General features: G+C 47.5%; 1 protein-coding gene across 1 annotated transcript in view; it reads right to left on the bottom strand.

Moving 5' to 3' along the window:
* LOC105489724 (uncharacterized) overlaps positions 1–18715 on the bottom strand; it is a 51697-nt gene extending 32982 nt beyond the window's left edge. Inside the window, exons 1-4 of the mRNA XM_071086187.1 lie at positions 18613–18715; positions 13574–13709; positions 13160–13434; positions 9348–9462 (exon numbers count right to left, since the gene is read on the bottom strand). Coding sequence (XP_070942288.1) covers positions 9348–9462; positions 13160–13434; positions 13574–13709; positions 18613–18715 — 629 coding nt within the window. The remainder of the gene's footprint in view (positions 1–9347; positions 9463–13159; positions 13435–13573; positions 13710–18612) is intronic.
* Positions 18716–19004: the final 289 nt, after the last annotated feature.

The following is a 19004-nucleotide window of genomic DNA, read 5'->3' as shown; positions in this document are numbered from 1 at the left end:
AAATAGTGAGTTATGCCAAACTCTCTTACTACTATTTCCTGAAGTCCGGCACCCTGTGGGTCAGCCCCCGAGGGCCATCCAGCCTCCATCTTCTGATACCCCTTTCACTTCATGTCTCTCAAGACCAGGGGAAAATTTGGTGTTTCTTGGAAACTTAACAGGATGCAGTGAGGTCAGGCACTTCCAAGAGCTGACCCGTCAGTCAGCCCTTGTTCATCCCCCAAGCAGATGTATGCTGGTATTGTGGAGGACCTTTACTTGACACTCTGCCAAATACTTGGAGCGGTACTTGTGCTCTAGTTCAAATGCCTATCCCTTTTACCCTGGCATTTCATCAACCAAAACAAACAAACAAACAAACAAACAAAACAAAAAACCCCACGACATCGTAAAACAAGAGAAGCCCCTCTTGGGTCCTTTGACCCCATGTTTATTTAGATGCAACTGGCATTCCACAAGGTATAGCAGGTAAATTCAAAGCTAGAGATCAAATAGCTGTGGGGTTGGAATCCCTCCTCCCACAAAAACAACTAATAAGAATGTAGACTGGATAAACCATACTTATTCCAACCAACAACAATTTATTAACTACACTCAAGATGCTATTAAAGAAATAGCAGAACAGTTAGGATCCACTAGTAAAATGGTCTAGGAAAATAGAATGGCTTTAAATATAATATTAGCCAAGAAAGATGGTGTTTGTGTTATGATTAAAACCAAATGTTGTACCTTCATCCCAAATAACACTGCTCCTAATAAAAGTATAACCAGAGCCTTACAAGGTCTCACTGCTTTACCTAAAGAGCTAACTAGAAATTCTAGAATTAATAACCCTATTTCAAATTGGCCACGAGGACGGTTTGGTCAGTGGAAGGAAACTATACCCTCCATTCTCACTTCTATTGCAACCGTAATAGGTATACTTCTCCTTCTCGGATGTTGTATTATACCATGCCTCTGAGAGGTAGTGACAAAATTAATAACAACAGTTCTTACCAAAAATACTAAAACCTCTCTTAACTCTCTGCCACCTTATTTTAAAAAACTTTTCCTCTTGGAAGCTCAAGTAAAACAAGCCAAAACATGCTAAAACAATTTAAAGAGGAAAAATAAAAATTAAAAGGGGAGGAATTGTAGAAAGCAAAAGTTCCTCTTCAAAGCTTCCTCTTTAAATCGTAAATGTTACTCATATCTTTTCTCAGAACTAATTTTCTTATTTTATAGTAATACCTCTCTGTTAAGCCTTATGTAGCAAATATAACAAAATAAGCATACTCTGACTTCAGAATCTATGATAAACATACTCACAGGCACGTATTATATTCTATGCCCTTGTACCTTAGTCAAAATATTTGTGCTGGACTTGCCCAGGCAGGTCCCAGCTTGCAGTCTACACTCCTCCCTTATTTGGGAACATTATTACTTTTCCAAAGTCCTTTCATAAGCAACTTCCTTTTTTCCTTTGTTCTTCACTGCCTTTACCTATTTAGAAAAGTTTGAAACTGTTAGCCATTCAAGTTTTAGTTTAAATTGTGAGGTTTGGCTCCAGCCAATGGAGTCAGGACACAGCAATAAGGACTTCATGCATAAGTGATAAATATTCTAGTGTCTTTTTTACTTTGTGTGTGCATGTGGCAGTATTGCTGATGGGCAACACCCTTTCTGCAGAGAGTAAAAATTGCCTTGCTGAAGAAATTTTTTTCTGATTGCTGATTCTTCTCTGCGACATCGGGGGAATAAGCATTTATTTCTAACAATGAACAATGGCACTGTCTGTGCAAGGGAAGCAGAGAGGAGGTCAGAGCACACCTTAGCTCAGCCACTTCCTATCTGGGTGACTTTGGGCAAGCCCCTAAATTTGTTTTCCTTCAGTCACCTTGTCTGTGACATGAGGAATAATTAAACTTACCCAATAGAGTTTTTGCTGATGAGAATTAATTAATTAATTAATTTCTTTATTTATTTGAGACGGAGTCTTGCTCTGTCGCCCAGGCTGGAGTGCAGTGGCCGGATCTCAGCTCACTGCAAGCTCCGCTACCCGGGTTCATGCCATTCTCCTGCCTCAGCCTCCCGAGTAGCTGGGACTACAGGCGCCCGCCACCTCGCCCGGCTAGTTTTTTGTATTTTTTTAGTAGAGACGGGGTTTCACCGTGTTAGCCAGGATGGTCTCGATCTCCTAACCTCGTGATCCGCCCATCTCGGCCTCCCAAAGTGCTGGGATTACAGGCTTGAGCCACCGCGCCCGGCCGCTGATGAGAATTTAATAAGCAAAATTATCTAAAAATGTTTTGAAACACAGGCTGGCACAGTGAGAGTCCTGCACACATGGGAGCTGTTTGCATTTTCATGCCGCTGGGTGTTGCAATTTTTTCATTCATTTTTTAGACCTTGAAACTGTATTCACCTTATTCCACATAAGTGTCACCAGTGGAGAGTGTCCAGATTCTTGGTGTCTTTTTTTTTTTTTTTTTTTTTTTTGAGATGGAGTCTCGCTCTGTCGCCCAGGCTGGAGTGCAGTGGCCGGATCTCAGCTCACTGCAAGCTCCGCCTCCCGGGTTTACGCCATTCTCCTGCCTCAGTCTCCCGAGTAGCTGGGACTACAGGCGCCTGCCACCTTGCCCGGCTAGTTTTTTGTATTTTTTAGTAGAGACGGGGTTTCACCGTGTTAGCCAGGATGGTCTTGATCTCCTGACCTCGTGATCCGCCCGTCTCGGCCTCCCAAAGTGCTGGGATTACAGGCTTGAGCCACCACGCCCGGCCCGATTCCTGGTGTCTTGAACAAAGAATTGGACAAAATGCATAAACAAAGCAAGGAAAGAATAAACACATGATTAGTAATCATTGAGGCTTCATGACAGCTGTTATTTTTGTTTTGCATCTGCTTAAAATTTTCTATAATAAAACATTGAACAAAAACAGAACTAATCTACGTTAATTTTTTTTCTTTTTTTTTTTTTTGAGATGGAGTCTTGCTCTGTTGCCAGGCTGGAGTGCAGTGGCGCAATCTTGGCTCACCACAACCTCTGCCTCCTGGGTTCAAGCGATTCTCCTGCCTCAGCCTCCCTAGTAGCTGGGACTACAGGTGTGCACCACCATGCCCAGCTAATTTTTATATTTTTAGTTGAAATGGGGTTTCACCATGTTGGCCAGGATGGTCTCAATCTTGTGACCTTGTGATCCACCCACCTTGGCCTCCCAAAGTGTTAGGATTACAGGTGTAAGCCACCACACCCAACCCAGTGTTAATTTTTAAGATTACAGTTATTGGCTGGGTGTGGTGGCTCATGCCTGTAATCCTAGCACTTTGGGAGGCTGAGGCAGGCAGATCACCTGAGGTCAGGAGTTCGAGACTAGCCTGACCAACATGGAGAAACCCCATCTCTATTAATAATACAAAATTAGCTGGGCGTGGTGGCACATGCCTGTAATCCCAGCTACTCGGGAGGCTGAGGCAGGAGAATTGCTTGAACCTGGGAGGCGGAGGTTGCAGTGAGCCGAGATCGTGCCATTGCATTCCAGCCTGGGCAATAAAAGTGAAACTCCGTCTCAAAAAAAAAAAAAAGTTACCATATATGGTCTAAAAACGGGAAGAAGTCTCAGTTCTGGTAAGTCCCTGCCCCTTTCTTGGAAAACTCATGAATAATTCACTCCTTGTTTAGCATATAATAAAAAAAACACAGGTATACTTAGTCAAGCAGGCTATACCACTGCTCTGCCTATGGAGTAGCCATTTTTTTTTTGTTTTTGTTTTTTTACTTCTCTAATAAACTTGCTTTTACTTCACTGTATGGACTCATCCTGAATTTTTTTTGTGTGTGTGAGGTGCAAGAACCATCTCTTGGGGTACGGATTGGGACCCCTTTCTGGTAACATTAAGATAATGTTATGTTTGTTATGTATGTGAGATTGACGATAAGCTCCCCAAGGAGTTCTTTACTCAGTGTGTGAAGTCAGAGACTACAAACTTGCAGTGGGAGTAAAAATGTTTTTAAAAGAAAGACAAAAGTCACAGAAGTGATTCTCACTGGAATCGCTTAAACCCCTGAGGCAGAGGTTGCAGTGAGCTGAGATCGCGCCACTGTACTTCAGCCTGGGCGACAGAGCGAGACTTTGCCTCAGGAAAAAAAAAAAAAGTGATTCTCACTGGTTTTGACTGACACGTATATTCTCACTTTAGAAGGAACTTCATCTAATTTCAGACTTTGGTTCATAGAAGATGCCATAAACCAGCAGCAAGTTCATATCCAGAACTACTCACTGCAGAGAATTTTGTCTCCTGGCTGGTGCTGTAAAATTATCTTTCACGAGTTCCTCTAAAACTTCAATAATGGCGGTAGATTTCAGTGAATCGGAGCCCCCCAAGTCTGCCCACCCCTTGCATCCAGCCGGCGGTGGCATCCACCTTGATCATGGTGAGGTAGGGATTGCCCTCAGTGCCCACCTTCCTGCCATTTGCCTCCACATGCTAAGTCACTGCACACCTTGCAGTGGAGCTCCACCTCACTGCCTAGCAGCACTGTCTGGTTGGCCAGCAGCCATGCCTGCAGAATGGGCCAGTGAGGACAGCAATGTGCAGGGGCACGCAAGAGCTGTAAGGACGCTCTGCTGCCTGACCCTGACTGCAGCTCTCACTCAGCATGTCCAGTGTGTACAGCTGCAGGATTCTGCCTGATATGGTTTGGTTCTGTATCTCCACCCAAATCTCATGTTGAATTGTAATCCCCGGTGTTTGGAGGAGGAGCCTGGTGGTTGGTGATTGAATCATGGAGTCAGACTTCAACCTTGCTGTTCTAATGATAGTAAGTTCTCATGAGATCTGGTTGTTTAAAAGTGTGTGGCACCTTCTCCTTTGTTCCCTCTTCTTCCTGCTCAAATCATGTAGGACATGCTGGCTTCCTCTTCACCTTTTGCCACGGTTGGAAGTTTCCTGAGCCTCCCCAGCCATGCTTCCTGTACAGCCTGCAGAACTGTGAGTCGACTTAACCTCTTTTCTTCATAAATTGCCCAGTCTCAGGTAGTTCTTCATAGCAGTGTGAGAATGGACTAACACATAGGGAGCTTATTCTCCACCATCCATGACCAGGTTTCACAGCTGGTGCTGCAACTGTGGGTGAATGCTGAGGTGAGAAGACTGGATCACAGGCCCTGCCCTGCAGAGGCCCCTACCCTAGACCCACCCTCACCTTCTCCTAGGTCCAAAGGTCATGTCCCCGCCACCAGGCCCACTTTGATGCCCTGATGTGATGCTCTCGGTGGACCTCCTTGTGGCTCTTTACCCAGGAAATGAAGAAAGCTGAATTACTGGTGGCCAGACAGTGGAAGTGAACAGGTTGGGTGGGCAGCATGGCTAGCAGCTTCTTGTCCATCCACCGAGGCTGAGTCCAGCAGGGGGACCCAGGCACGTGAAGGCCACAACAGAAATGGAAAACAGAGGCCCTTCTGATCTGACCCCTTTCAAAGGCTCCTTCTAACTCCAGCCTCAATTTCCCTTTCTATGGAGGGAAACTGTTGGCCTTTTGAGGACTCCTGCCTGAACTGGACAAGGCTCCCAGGAACATCACCACAGTGTCCCCAAACCCCCAGCCATTCTCAGGGCTGGGCTGTGTGTCTCCTCCCCTCTCTGTCTGCTTCCTCCAAGCTACTGCTCCTGCCCAGAGCCTCAGGGGCTCCATCCTGGCCTGAGGAACTTCAGGGCATGAGGGCATCCTCCAGGGGAGCCCCCACCCTCCCAAGGAGGCACACTGAGGCAGGTCCAGAAGGGGCATGGTCCAGAACCCAGCGGGCACCCCAACTGGGTGGAGGAGCCAGGACAGGCCTTGGGAGCAGTTTACCAGGAGGGGGAACTCAGATGCCCACAGTGCCAAGACTAGAAGGCAGCTGGGTGGTGTCTGCCAACTAGAAAATAAGATCCTAGGGCCAGGTGCAGTGGCTCATGCCTGTAATCCCAGCACTTTGGGAGGCCGAGGTGGGCAGATCACCTGGGGTTGGGAGTTTGAGACCAGCCTGATGAACATGGAGAAACCCCGTCTCTACTAAAAATACAAAAAATTAGCCAGGCGTGGTGGCACATGCCTGTAATCCCAGCTACTCAGGAGGCTGAGGCAGGAGAATCACTTGAACCTGGGAGGCGGAGGTTGCAGTGAGCTGAGATTGCACCATCGCACTCCAGCCTAGGCAACAAGAGCAAAACTTCGTCTCAAATAAATAAATAAATAGAAAATGACATCCTAGGCCACCCTCTGCAGTGTTCCAGGGCCTGGTGGGCACCTAATAAGGATGGAGTTCTAGAGACCTTGCCTCCTCCCCATCCTGGTGTCCAGGACTGCTGCCACCCCCGGCCCCACAGTCCGACTGGTTTTCTTTTTTCCTGGAGGCTGCAGTGGGAGCTGCCTTTCTGTGAGGTTTCATGGGGAGGCTGGGCCAGCAGCTGTCAGGGGAAAGGCACCAGGGACCCAGGACAGAGGAGGGAGAGAGGCCCTCCCCATGGTAACCTTGCAGCCATCCACCTGCAGAGACACACCCATCTTTCAAAGGAGGACACAGAGGTGTCACAGGTGGAAGCAGTGTGGACAGAAGCTGGGAAGAGGTACCTCCCAGAGCTCCAAGCTGCCCTCCTAGGGTGGGTGGTGGCCCCCAGGGTGATGGAGAGCCCAGGAGGCTGTGGCAGAGGCTGTTTTCCAAAACTGAGAGACCACAGTTGTGGGGGGCACATGGCAACATGTTCAAGCTTATGTACAAGGCATTTGAGGTCGGGGCATAGAAAAATACTGAGGCGCTGCGTGTATGTTATTTGTGCATGGGAATGAAACTCCTTGACTTTGAAAACAGGACAGGGAGTGGAGTGTGTGGTGTGACAAGGAACGCTGAAAACAGCCTCCTGAGAATGCGGTTTAAGTGCTTTTACAAGGCCACAGTTGTCTCATGACCCGACCTCAAAAAAGCCATCTAGTGGATGTTTGTGGTTTAACAAGCCTTTTCAATAAATACTTGGCGGACCGATGCTCGGGCCAACTCTCTCAGAAGAGCTGCTTCACCCAGCCCGCTCAGCTGGAATTGTCTGACAACTCGTTCTTTGCATTCACTGCAAGCTATAAGCTCTGCAAGTGGTACCCCCGATGTGACCGCCTTGAAGTTACGTGTGAAGGAGGAGAGCTCGTCAATTTTTGAGGAATCCCAGTAAAGGACAGTCCTGACTCCCATCAGGACTACAGGACCCACATGTAAAATACCAAAAGTTAACTTATCATAAGTCAAGAAATGACCAAAGAGCAGAAAATATTTTTTAAAACAGTGCAACAGCTACTTGAGGCTATCCAGTGCACTGTAGCGCCTGGAGCTCTACATAAGCTTATGCTTTTAATTCAGCAAGAATGCCCTTAGTTTCCTGATCAAAGAACCTTAGATTTAAAGTTACAAGAGCAAGTAAGTCATTGCCTGAAAAGAGGATATGAGCAAAGTCATTTTACTAATGTTACTATTTTGACCACCTAGGCGCTAGTACGCTCTGCGTTGTATCCTCTTTATCTGCCAGATCACGGTGAGTTAGACCACCCATTATCTCCACCTGAAAGGAATTCAGAAGATTTAAAAGGAGAGATTTCTCTCCCGCTTCATTCCCTTCTATGGGGAGTAAAGAAGAGACTCTTTCTAGTGACGAAAAACAAACCAGAACAGGAAGGAGGTGCTCCTCTCTCTACTTCATTCCCTTCTGTAGGGCATAAGGAAGATATTTTTTCTAGTGAAGGTAAGGACGGACCAGAGCCTTTTCCTCCCCCTATAGAAAAGCCATTGCCCTCCTTTCCTCCTACCCTTTTTTTTTTTTTTTTTTTTTTGAGACGGAGTCTCGCTCTGTCGCCCAGGCTGGAGTGCTGTGGCCGGATCTCAGCTCACTGCAAGCTCCGCCTCCCGGGTTCACGCCATTCTCCTGCCTCAGCCTCCCGAGTAGCTGGGACTACAGGCGCCCGCCACCTCGCCCGGCTAGTTTTTTGTATTTTTTAGTAGAGACGGAGTTTCACTGTGTTAGCCAGGATGGTCTCGATATCCTGACCTCGTGATCCGCCTGCCTCGGCCTCCCAAAGTGCTGGGATTACAGGCTTGAGCCACCGCGCCCGGCCTAATCTTACTGAAATCTCTAATGAAGCTATACAAGTGCCTAATCTTCCTAAATGCCATCCGAGTAAGGACTGGCAAGATGAGTTTGAGGCCTTCCAGTAGTCGCCATGCAGACAGCCTGCGCTGCGCCAAGAGCCTCTGTTTAATAATGGCCCCTTACTTGGTTAAAGTCCCCATAGTTATCTTCTGTCTGGAAATCCGACTATTAGATTTAAGAGTCCCTCCGATAGTTCTATTACCTAGTCAAAGTATAGGCTTTCAAGACCAATATTACAACTAAAAAAGAAACACACTTTCAGCCCCGTTCATACCCAAATTCAGAGATTAAGACTTCCTTTTTTATTCAAGTTATTTCACATAGTGAGCATATTACTAGAAGTGGCAACGCTACGCTCTCTTTGCATAACAATGTTACTGACACAGTCTTAATTTCTACTACGCACCCTTATATACTTTTGTTTAAGCAAAGTGTTCCTAACATAAAGCAAAATCAATCCTTTTATAATATTAAAGTCTCTTCCAGTAGTTAGTATGCTACACGCTTGTCTCATCAAAACGTTACACAGTGAAATATACCTATGTCATGATCTTAAAACGGTGTGCAAAACTGTGGCTGCCTGTAAATTTAACCCAGAGCTAAGAAAGAGATTCTACCCTGCAGCTATTTAGAAAAACACTGTCTCATACACACACAAAAAGATTTCTGGCCACTTTAATTGCCTTTTTAGTCTCAGCTATTACTATATCAGCAACTGCCGCTACTGCAGCTGTTTCTCTAACGGAATCTACTCACACAGCCTCAGTGGTGAACCATATAGTATATAATGTAATCCATGAATTTCAACAAGTAAACATTAATAAAACTATTCTGTCTCGCCGAGAGGCTCTTGAAGCCACTGTTAAATAGCTGAGGGATTGGTAGCAGGCATTCACTACCTGTCAAAATTTACATTGTGACTGGCAATAAAATTCTATCTATGTCACGCCTCTGCCACATAATAGCTCCCAATATGCTTAAGAGAGAGTAAAAGCACATCTGCAAAGAGCTTATCAGGACCACCTATCTTCTTAAATTTCTACTCTTGAGTGTGAGTTAAAGAAACACTTGAAGAATAGTCACAGCAATTACAAACAAGTACCCTTCAGCAATTACAAGAAGGCTTTCAATAGTTAAACCCCAAAACTGCCTTGTCTAAGTTAAACATACATATCTAAGTGATAGCCACTATACTGACTCTTTTTTGTATCTGTTTGCTAGGCATCTGCAGATGGTTCTGTGCTGCCATCCAACCCATCCATGACCAGAGAAGAACAATAGAAGCTTGCCTTGCATTAGATGACCAGCATGCTCTAAGAATTAAAGAAGGGGGAGATATGGGGGGGCACACGGCAACTTATTCAAGCTTATGTACGAGGCATTTGAGGTCAGGGCATAGAAAAATACTGAGGCACTGTGTGTATGTTATTTGTGCATGGGAATGAAACTCCTTGACTTTGAAAACAGGACAGGGAGTGGAGTGTGTGGTGTGACAAGGAACGCTGAAAACAGCCTCCTGAGAATGCGGTTTAAGTGCTTTTACAAGGTCACAAGTGTCTCACGACGCCACCTCAAAAAAGCCATCTAGTGGATGTTTGTGGTTTAACAAGCCTTTTTGATAAATAGATGCTAAGTCGGACTCTCAGACCAGCTAACCCTGCCCTGGGCCCGCTCAGCTGGAATTGTCTGAGAACTCATTCTTGGCATTCACTGCAGGCTATAAGCTCTGCAACAGTGACAGTGCTGCCCACTGCCAGACAGTGCCTTCTGAAAGGTGACCTTCACAGCCCAAGCACACATGGGGTGGAAACACCATCACCTGCCTAGAATAACCAGGTGGGCTGAGGCAAGCAGGGACTCAGGGTGAGAAAACTCAAGTGTGTGGTCAAGGGCAGGGGCCGAGGGCTCAGCTGAGCTGGAAAATTCAGATCTTCTTTCAGAATGTGCGTCTCTCCTGGGATCTGGGAAGGAATGAAGCCAGCCATGATTGAAGCCTCCACCAGTGCAAAGTGAGGAGCGGGGTAGGGCTCTGCATGAGGCTGAGTGCTGACCCCTGACAGAGCTGATCCTGACCTTTGACAGGCTCATCCCCGTCCCCTACGTGCAGGCAGAGGCCAGGGACCCCAACTTCAGGCAGAGGTTGGTAGCAGGTTTCCTGCCTCCTGAAATCCCATCCCAGGGCCCACAGGGTCTCTGGGGAGACCGAATAGGGGCTGAGTTGAGGGAGTCAGGCAGGGGGCTGCCAGGTGAAGGACAGTGTGGGACTGGGCATGAGTGGGCACTAACAGTGCAGGGTCTGGCTCTTCCTGGAGAGGTGGCAGCGGGGCACAGGCCAGCTGAGCCCCCCGATGCTCCACCCAGCTGTCAGGCACACCTGGCCCGTAATCCCCCAAGCAGCCCCAGTATGGGTTCTTTCTTGATCAAGAAAAGAGGGGACCCACCTCCACCCCCACAGACACTTGTCCTCATATACATCAGAGAACAAAACTCTTGCTGTGCCCAAGGCCAGGGAAAGGGGGGTGATATCTCTCTACCTCACAGTGCCCTATTCCTTTTTTTTTTTTTGAGACAGAGTCTCGCTCTGTTGCCCAGGCTGGAGTGCAGTGGCGTGAACTTGGCTCACTGCAAACTCCGCCTCCCAGGTTCAAGCGATTCTCCTGCCTCAGCCTCCTGAGTAGCTGGGACTACAGGCACCCACCACCACACCCAGCTAATTTTTGTATTTTTAGTAGAGACGGGGTTTCACCATGTTGGTTAGGCTGGTCTCGAACTCCTGATCTCATGTCCACCTGCCTTGGCCTCCCAAAGTGCTGGGATTACAGGTGTGAGTCACCACACCCAACCCATAGCACCCTTTTTTTTGCCAGAAAACCCACCTTACCCCCACAAGGTGCTGATGTCAACCAGGATCCCACATGCCAAGAACAGGCCACTGCTGTAGCCCAAAGGCTACTGAATCCTGTGGGGGCCTTGTTGAGCCTGGGGAGCATTTTCCAGCCACTTAGTCTTTGTGATTCTGTCACTCACTGGCCCTGTGCTTCAGTTTCTCCCACCATGGCACAAGATAAAAATCCCTTCCTGGCCGGGCGCAGTGGCTCACGCCTGTAATCTCAGCACTTTGGGAGGCTGAGGCGGGCGGATCACGTGGTCAGGAGATCGACACCATTCTGGCTAATACGGTCTCTACTAAAAATACAAAAAAGTAGCCGGGTATGGTGGCTGGCGCCCGTAGTCCCAGCTACTCGGGAGGCTAAAGCCGGAGAATGGTGTGAACCCAGAAGGCAGAGCTTGCAGTAAGCCGAGATCACGCCACTGCACTCCAGCCTGGGCAACAGAGCAAGACTTCATCTCAAGAAGAAAAAAAAAAAAAAAAAAATCTTCCTGAAGGCCAGGGTGCCCGGACAGGCTACCATACCCCAGTAAATGGCTGCAGCATGTGAAAGTCGGGGGTGAGAGATGCTCCCTTCCCTAGGTCTCTTGCCCCAGGTCTGATGTCCATCAGGCTATGCCAGGCCAGCCTGCTTGGGAGGGGCACATCCCCTGCTGGGGAACCCTGGTTTCCAGTCCCAGGTCACTACAGTTAAGAACCCCCAACACATTGTGGGAGGCACAGGGGTTGGATGGAGGAGGAGAAAGGCTTCATCATAAGGGCCTTGGGTCCATCCCCAGAGGACAAGAATCAAATTCAGACTGCTATCAGAAGCTGACCACCCAAAGGGGTTTGGATTTTGGGGTGAAACGAGGCCCTGCTGTCAGGAAACAAAACCATTTTGTTTTGGGCTCTGCAGCTGGCTTGGATAGGAAACTTGTTGCCAGCTATGTGCTTTAATTGAGCCTAAATGGAGGAGGGGCCCGGAAAGGACTCTGAAGCAAAAGGTGAGATTCCTGCCTTCCTGCCTCCCCAACTCACTCCCCAAAAGTAGACACTGGGCAGCAAAGTTTCTTAACAAAGTCAGGAAAGAAAAAAATCCAGAGACCAGGCAGGCTAATAAACCCTTAGCAGGAATATCTGACCTCATCAGCCAAATGGCTCTGCCATATTCATGGTCTTGGACAGGTGAGGAAACTGAGGTTCAAGGAGGACAGCAAGAGTCTGGCCAGGAATCTGGCAGCCTGGAGCCCTAAAGGTCCCGGCAGACATCGCCCTCCAACTCCTTTCAATCCCCAACCCCCACCACCGCCCAGAGGCTCCACCCTTCCGCCAACCAGGCGGCTCCACTCCCAGCTTATTCACCCTAAAATCAGTCAGGGGTCTGCTGGGCCACCTGCCCTCCTCCAATCCCCTTCACTCACCAGTCCAGGGCCTCCCTGCACATGGTTGTCAGGCTGGGGATGGGGGTGTCACTACCCCCTTGCCCAGGCTGGAGGTTGCTTGTTCCCAGGGGGTGGGTCCTTGGTAGCCTCCTCCAGGCCACTCCTCTCTGGTTGGTAGCCAGGAGTCTGGCAGCGCGTGTGCAGGGCAGATGGCCCCCGGAGCCCTTGGCGATTTGGCGAGGGGTTGCCAGGGCCACACCTCGGAGACTGCGGCGTCTTTGCAAGGTGGGTCTGGAGCTCCGTCTCCTTCCCTGGCTTCGGGGCCCCTCCTAGAAGACCCTCCTGGTCTCGCAGGACCCTGACTGCCGGCAGCCCCACACTCCTGAGACATGACCCTTACCTCTGCCTGGCGTTGGGTATGCACTCCATGGGGCAGAAAAATCCCTTAGCCCACCCGGCTTGAGAGTAGGGTAGGGGCCGTGGTGGCACTAGAGAGTGTCACCGCGTCATGCTGGCCACTGTTGGGCAGGGGCTGAACTTCAGTTGAACCCGCTCATCCAGCCTTCAAATTCCAGCCTCTGGCTTTGGCGAATCTGGCCAGGACCTGGGGCCTAGAGGCAGGGTCTGTGGATGCCACGGGCCAGGCTCCCCTCTCACACTTGGGTGGTGGCCCTGCGGCTCCGGGCGCCACACACACTGCTGTGCCCGCTCAAGAGGTGACCTTCTGGAGCAGTGGCAGCAGAACCCGGGACTCACCTGGCAGTGGCACGCACTCGCAGCCTTTTCCCCAACCAGGCGCCTGGAGTGTCAGGTTCCCCGCCTGCCGCCACCCCCGTAACCCTCGCTTCTCCTGGCTCAGGGGCTCCAAGGCGGTGCCGCCACCAAGGCCACGGCCAGGTTGAGCACGCAGCAGGGCGGGTGTCCCGGTCCTCAGACTCCCCGCGGGCAGACACGTCCGCTCGGGAACCGGCGGGACGAATGACCCCCAGCCCCGGAATCCGGCGGAGGAGGAGGGCGGATCCTTACTTGGGCTGGCGTGGCCCGTTTGGGTCTCCCGGAATTCTCCAGCCCCGCCAACCCTAGGGCTCCTGGGCCGCCTGGCTCCGCCTCCTCCCCGCCAGGATCCCTCCCAGGAGGCCGCAGAGCCCTCCGGGGGCAGCGGGGACTAACTTCCTAGAGCGGGAACCACGGCGCTCCCCGACGGCAAGGGCCACCGCGAGTCCTGCCACGCGACACTCCGACTCCTCCGCGCCCGCTCGGTCCCAGGGCTGGAGACCCCCAGTGCGGGCATGCAACCCACTGGACCCTGCCCAGACCACCTAGGCCCCGCGCTCTTAGACGCCAGACACTGCCCTGCTGGTGGGGGGGACCAGTGTGTATGTATGTCGGGACTATTGGGTAAACGTGGCTGGTTTCCCCAAAGGTAGGGACTCCTTTGAAGTTTTATTTATTTTTTCTTATTTACTTAAAACTGGTAGAGTCTAATTATTTAGAGGTACCCGTGATCATGTCAGTACATTTCAGCACTTTTTTTTTTTTTTTTTTTTTTTTTGCGATGGAGTCTCGCCCTGTCTCCAGGCTGGAGTGCAGTGGAGGGATCTCAGCTCACTGCAACCTCCGCCTCCCTGGTTCAAGCGATTCGACGGCCTCAGCCTCCGGAGTCGCTGGGATTACAAGCATGCGCCACCATGCCTAGCTAATTTTTGTGTTTTTAGTAGAGACGGTTTCACCTTGTTGACCAGGATGGTCTTGATCTCCTGACCTCGTGATTCGCCCGCCTCGGCCTCCCAAAGTGCTGGGATTACAGGCGTGAGCTACCGCTCCCAGCCGAGCACGCTTTTACTAGTTTTTGTCGGTTAGTCCTTTTGTTTCTGTTTTTAAGGAGAATTTAAAATTCTACCTGAAATCAGTAAAGTAACTTCAGAAAAAATTTAATGAGAAAAGAGTGGTTTTCAGGAAGAATTGATTATCTCGGGCTAATGTAAAACAGTCTGGCACAGTGATTTAGAATCTCAAATATTCTGACGTGTCAAATTGAAGCCATGTTTAAAAAATCCGAGTTACAGCTATTATATTATTTTTCAATGCTACTCTTTGCCCTGGAAGGAAGCCATGCATTCCTCATAATCCAAGCAACCTGGAGAGCTGGCTACAACGCCCTTCGAATATTACATTTTATTTATTTATTTATTGAATGGAGTCTCGCTCTGTTACTATTTATTTATTTATTTATTTATTTATTTATTTATTGACGGAGTCTCGCTCTGTCTTCCAGGCTGGAGTGCAGTGGCACGATCTCAGCTCACTGCAACCTCCGCCTCTCGGGTTTAAGCGATTCTCCTGCCTCAGCCTCCCCCTCCGAGTAGCTGGGACAAGAGGCACGTGCCACCACGCCCGACTAATTTTTTGTGTTTTTAGTAGAGACAGGGCTTCACTGTGTTAGCCAGGATGGTCTCCATCTCCTGACGTCGGGTGATCAGCCTGCCTTGGCCTCCCAAAGTGCTGGGATTACAGGCGTGAGCCACCGGCCCGGCGGAAGACATTTTAGTGAGGTAGACCAGGAATACGAAAAAGTCTTTTAGCTTTTCCTGTCCTTTGTAGTCGGAAAGACTGTTCAGAAAGTATAATTTGGGTATGTTAGGTCTTCATTCTGTTGGGGGTTCTAAAAAGTAATATATGTAATGTATGTAATCCATGGTAGATGTTCATTTCTTTTTGCTGAATTTTAAGTGTTTGTTACATATCTTAGATAATATTTCTTTCCAGATAGGTGTTTTGAAAATGTTTTTCTTCTAGTCTGTGCCTTTTCTTATTCGAATGAGACCAATGCCTTTCACAGTTTTTGTTTTTAAATTTCAATGAAGAATAGCATATTATTGCTCTATTTAAGAACATCTAGATTTTTTTCCTGTTTTCTTCTAGTTTCATTGTTTTGTGTTTACATTTAGGTCTATGATACGTTTTGAGATAATTTTTGTTTTTGAGGTGGAGTTTTGCTCTTGTTGCCCAGGCTGGAGTGTAATGGTGCGATCTTGGCTCACCTCAACCTCTGCTTCCTGGGTTCAAGCGGTTCTCCTGCCTCAGCCTCCCTAGCAGCTGGGATTACAGGCATGCACCGCCACGCCCAGCTAATTTTGTGTTTTTAGTAGAGACGGGGTTTCACCGTGTTGGTCAGGCTGGTTCCAACTCCTGACCTCAGGTGATCTGCCTGCCTGGGCTTCCCAAAGTGCTGGGATTACAGGCATGAGCCACCGTGCCTGCCCTTGAAATAATTTTTGAGGAGTGCAAAACTATGCCTAGATTCAATTTTTTTGCATGTGGATGTCCAGTTGTTACAGCACCATTTGTTAAAAGACTATTTTTTCTCCATTGTATTGCTTTTTATTCTTTGTGAAAAATCAGTTAACTGTATTTTTGTAGATCTTTGAGATTTGTATTTGTTCCTTTGATCAATTTGTGGATTATTTTGCCAATACAATGTCTCATGATTACTACAGATTTATAATAAGTATTGAAGTTGAGTAATAACAGTCCTGTTACTCTGTTATTTTTCAATATTGTATGGGTTTTGGTTTTTTCTCTTCATATGTTAGAAAGTGTTCTCAAAATCCACAACATAATTTCCTTGGGTTTAGATTGGGATTGTGTTGATCTACAGATGAAGCTGAGAAATGACATCTTGACAATACTGAGTTTTCTTGTATGTGAGAAGAGAATATTTCTTCTGTGAAATACAGATTACACTCTGTGAAATACATGCTTCTTATTTGAATAAGACAAGGCTCAGACTGGAAGAAAAATATTTTCAAAATACCTATAACATTGTATATAGTTATTGAATTTTTTCATCAGAATTATAGTTTTTATAAAAATGATCTTGAATATATTTTGTTAGGTTTATCTGTGTTTCATTTTGAAAAGTGATAATTTAAATGTTAAGGCATTTAAAATTTCAAATTTGACTTGTTCATTCCTGCTGTATTGGAAACAATTTACTTTTGTAAATCTTGTTCTCTGTACCCTTATTGTAATTACTTATTAGTTTCAGATTTTTTAGGTTGATCATTTTGGATTTACTATATAGACAATCCAGTCATCTGCAAAAAATGGCAGTTTTATTTTATCCTTCGCAAGCAGTATACACTTTCCTCCCCTGTATTATACTATACACATTTTCAGTAAAATGCTGAGATGGAGTGCTGATAGAGGACATGGCTGACCGGATCCTGATCTCGGCAGGATAACTTCTAGTTCTCACCATCTAGGTTATGATGGTAGCTGTTGGGTTTTTTTGTTTGTTTGTTTGAGATGGAATCTCACTCTATTGCCCAGGCTGGAGTGCAGTGGCATGATCTCAGCTCATTGCAACATCCACCTCCCAGGTTCAAGCAATTATCCTGCCTCAGCCTCCTGAGTAGCTGGGACTACAGGCACTCGCCACCACACCTGGCTAATTTTTTATTTTTAGTAGAGATGGGATTTCACCATGTTGGTCAGGCTGATCTTGAATTCCTGACCTCAGGTGATCAGCCCGCCTCGGCCTCCCAAAGTGATGGGATTACAGGCATGAGCCACCACGCCCAGCCAGCTGTTGGGGTTTTAAAAACTATTCTGTATAAAGTTGAGGAAGTTCCCTTCTGTTCATTCTTTGCTCAGTCTTTTAACCACGAGAAGGTACTGGATGTTTTCAAATGTTTTTCTCTCCATTTATATGCTCATGTTATTTTTCTTCTTTAGTCTCCATGGAATAGACTGCATTAATTGTTTTTTAAAAGTTAAAACATATTTGCATTATCTGAAATAAATCCAAATTGTCCATAGTGTGTAATTGTTTTTGTACCTTGTTGAATTTGAATTGCTAGTATTTTGTTGAGGTTTTTGCATGTATATTTATAAGAGATATTGGTCTGTGGTTTTATTTTCTCGTAATGTCTTTGTCTGGTTTGATATAGGTTAATGCTGGTCTCATATAGAGTTAGGAGGTATTCTCTCTTCTCTTGTCTTCTGTAAGAAATTGAAGAGAATTGATATTATTATTATTTCAGATGGAGTTTCCCTCCTGTTGCCCAGACTGGAGTGCAGTGGCATGATCTTGGCTCACTGCAGCCTCCTCCTCCTGGGTTCGAGCAATTCTCCTGCCTCAGGCTCCTGAGTAGCTGGGGGTACAGGCATTCATCGCCACACGTGGCTAATTTTTTGTAGTTTTAGTAAGTAGAGATGGGGTTTCACCATGTTGGCCAGGCTGGTCTTGAACTCCTGACCTCAGTGATCCACCGACCTCAGCCTCCCAAAGTGCTGGGATTACTGGCATGAGCCACCACTCCTGGACAATGAATTGGTATTATTTCTTACTTTAAAATTGGGTAAAATTGACTTTTATGCTGGGGGTCAGAAGTAGACGATGTAAAATGGAGGAGGACAGGCAGAGCTGGGAAGTATCTATTCTGGGGATGGGTATCTTGGACCAGCGTTGAGTTCTAGCCTCCCTACCCCTTGGCAGGGCATCTCTGGCCCCATCCACAGATTTTTTTTTTTTTTTTTTTTGAGATGGAGTTTGGCTCTTGTTGCCCAGGCTGGAGTGTAATGGCATGATCTTGGTTTATTGCAAACTCTGCCTCCCAGGTTCAAATAATTCTCCTGCTTCAGCCTCCCAAGTAGCTGGGATTACAGGCACCTGCCACTATGCCTGGCTAATTTTTGTATTTTTAGTAGAGATGGGGTTTCACCATGTTGGCCAGGCTGGTCTCCTGACCTCAGGTGATCCTCCTGCCTCGGCCTCCCAAAGTGCTGGAATTACAGGTGTGAGCCACCACGTCCAGCCAGATATGTTTTTTTCCTCTTTTTTTTTTTTTTTTTTTTTTTGAGATGGAGTCTCACTTTGTCGCCCAGGCTGTAGTGCAGTGGCATGATCTCGGCTCACTGCCACCTCCGCTTCCCGGGTTTGAGCAATTCTCTTGCCTCAGCCTCTGGAGTAGCTGGGACTATAGGCACCCATTACCATGCTCAGCTAAGTTTTGTATTTTTAGTAGAGATGGGGTTTCACCACACTGGTCAGGCTGGTCTTGAACTCCTGACCTCAGGTGATCCGCCAGTCTCGGCCTTCCAAAGTGCTAAGCCCCCGTCATTCCTCTCATGGGACACATAAGATGTATGGAACCCAAAGTTCTGTCTATCTCTCCTCAGCCACAGTTTATATATTCTTCCCATACTCTTGGGTGACAGGAGGTCTTCCTTCTGGACCTGAAGTCCACCCAGTTTGTAGTTGGCCCTGGACTCTGTAACCCTGATCAGAATCTGAGAGGACGCATCCATACATAGAGGAGGTCATGAGGGCCTCCTGAGGCGGGTGGATCACCTGAGGCCAGGAGTTTGAGACCAGACTGGCCAACATGGTGAAACCCTGTCTCTACTAAAAATACTTTTCACATTCTCTGAAAATGACCTTTTGATGTCTACTTGGAGTGTCTGAGTCCCCAAACAGAATTGAGGCCCAGAGAACGTTGCTGCTTCAGTCACTAAATTATGCCAAAGTTCTAGAAAAGTGACTGCACAAAGTAAGTACTTAAGATATGTGTGTTGAATGAATGAACCCCAACCAAAA

Source organism: Macaca nemestrina, chromosome 20 (assembly GCF_043159975.1).
Source record: "Macaca nemestrina isolate mMacNem1 chromosome 20, mMacNem.hap1, whole genome shotgun sequence".
Classification (NCBI taxonomy): Eukaryota; Metazoa; Chordata; class Mammalia; order Primates; family Cercopithecidae; genus Macaca; species Macaca nemestrina.
This window is presented reverse-complemented; position numbering and strand designations above follow the sequence as displayed.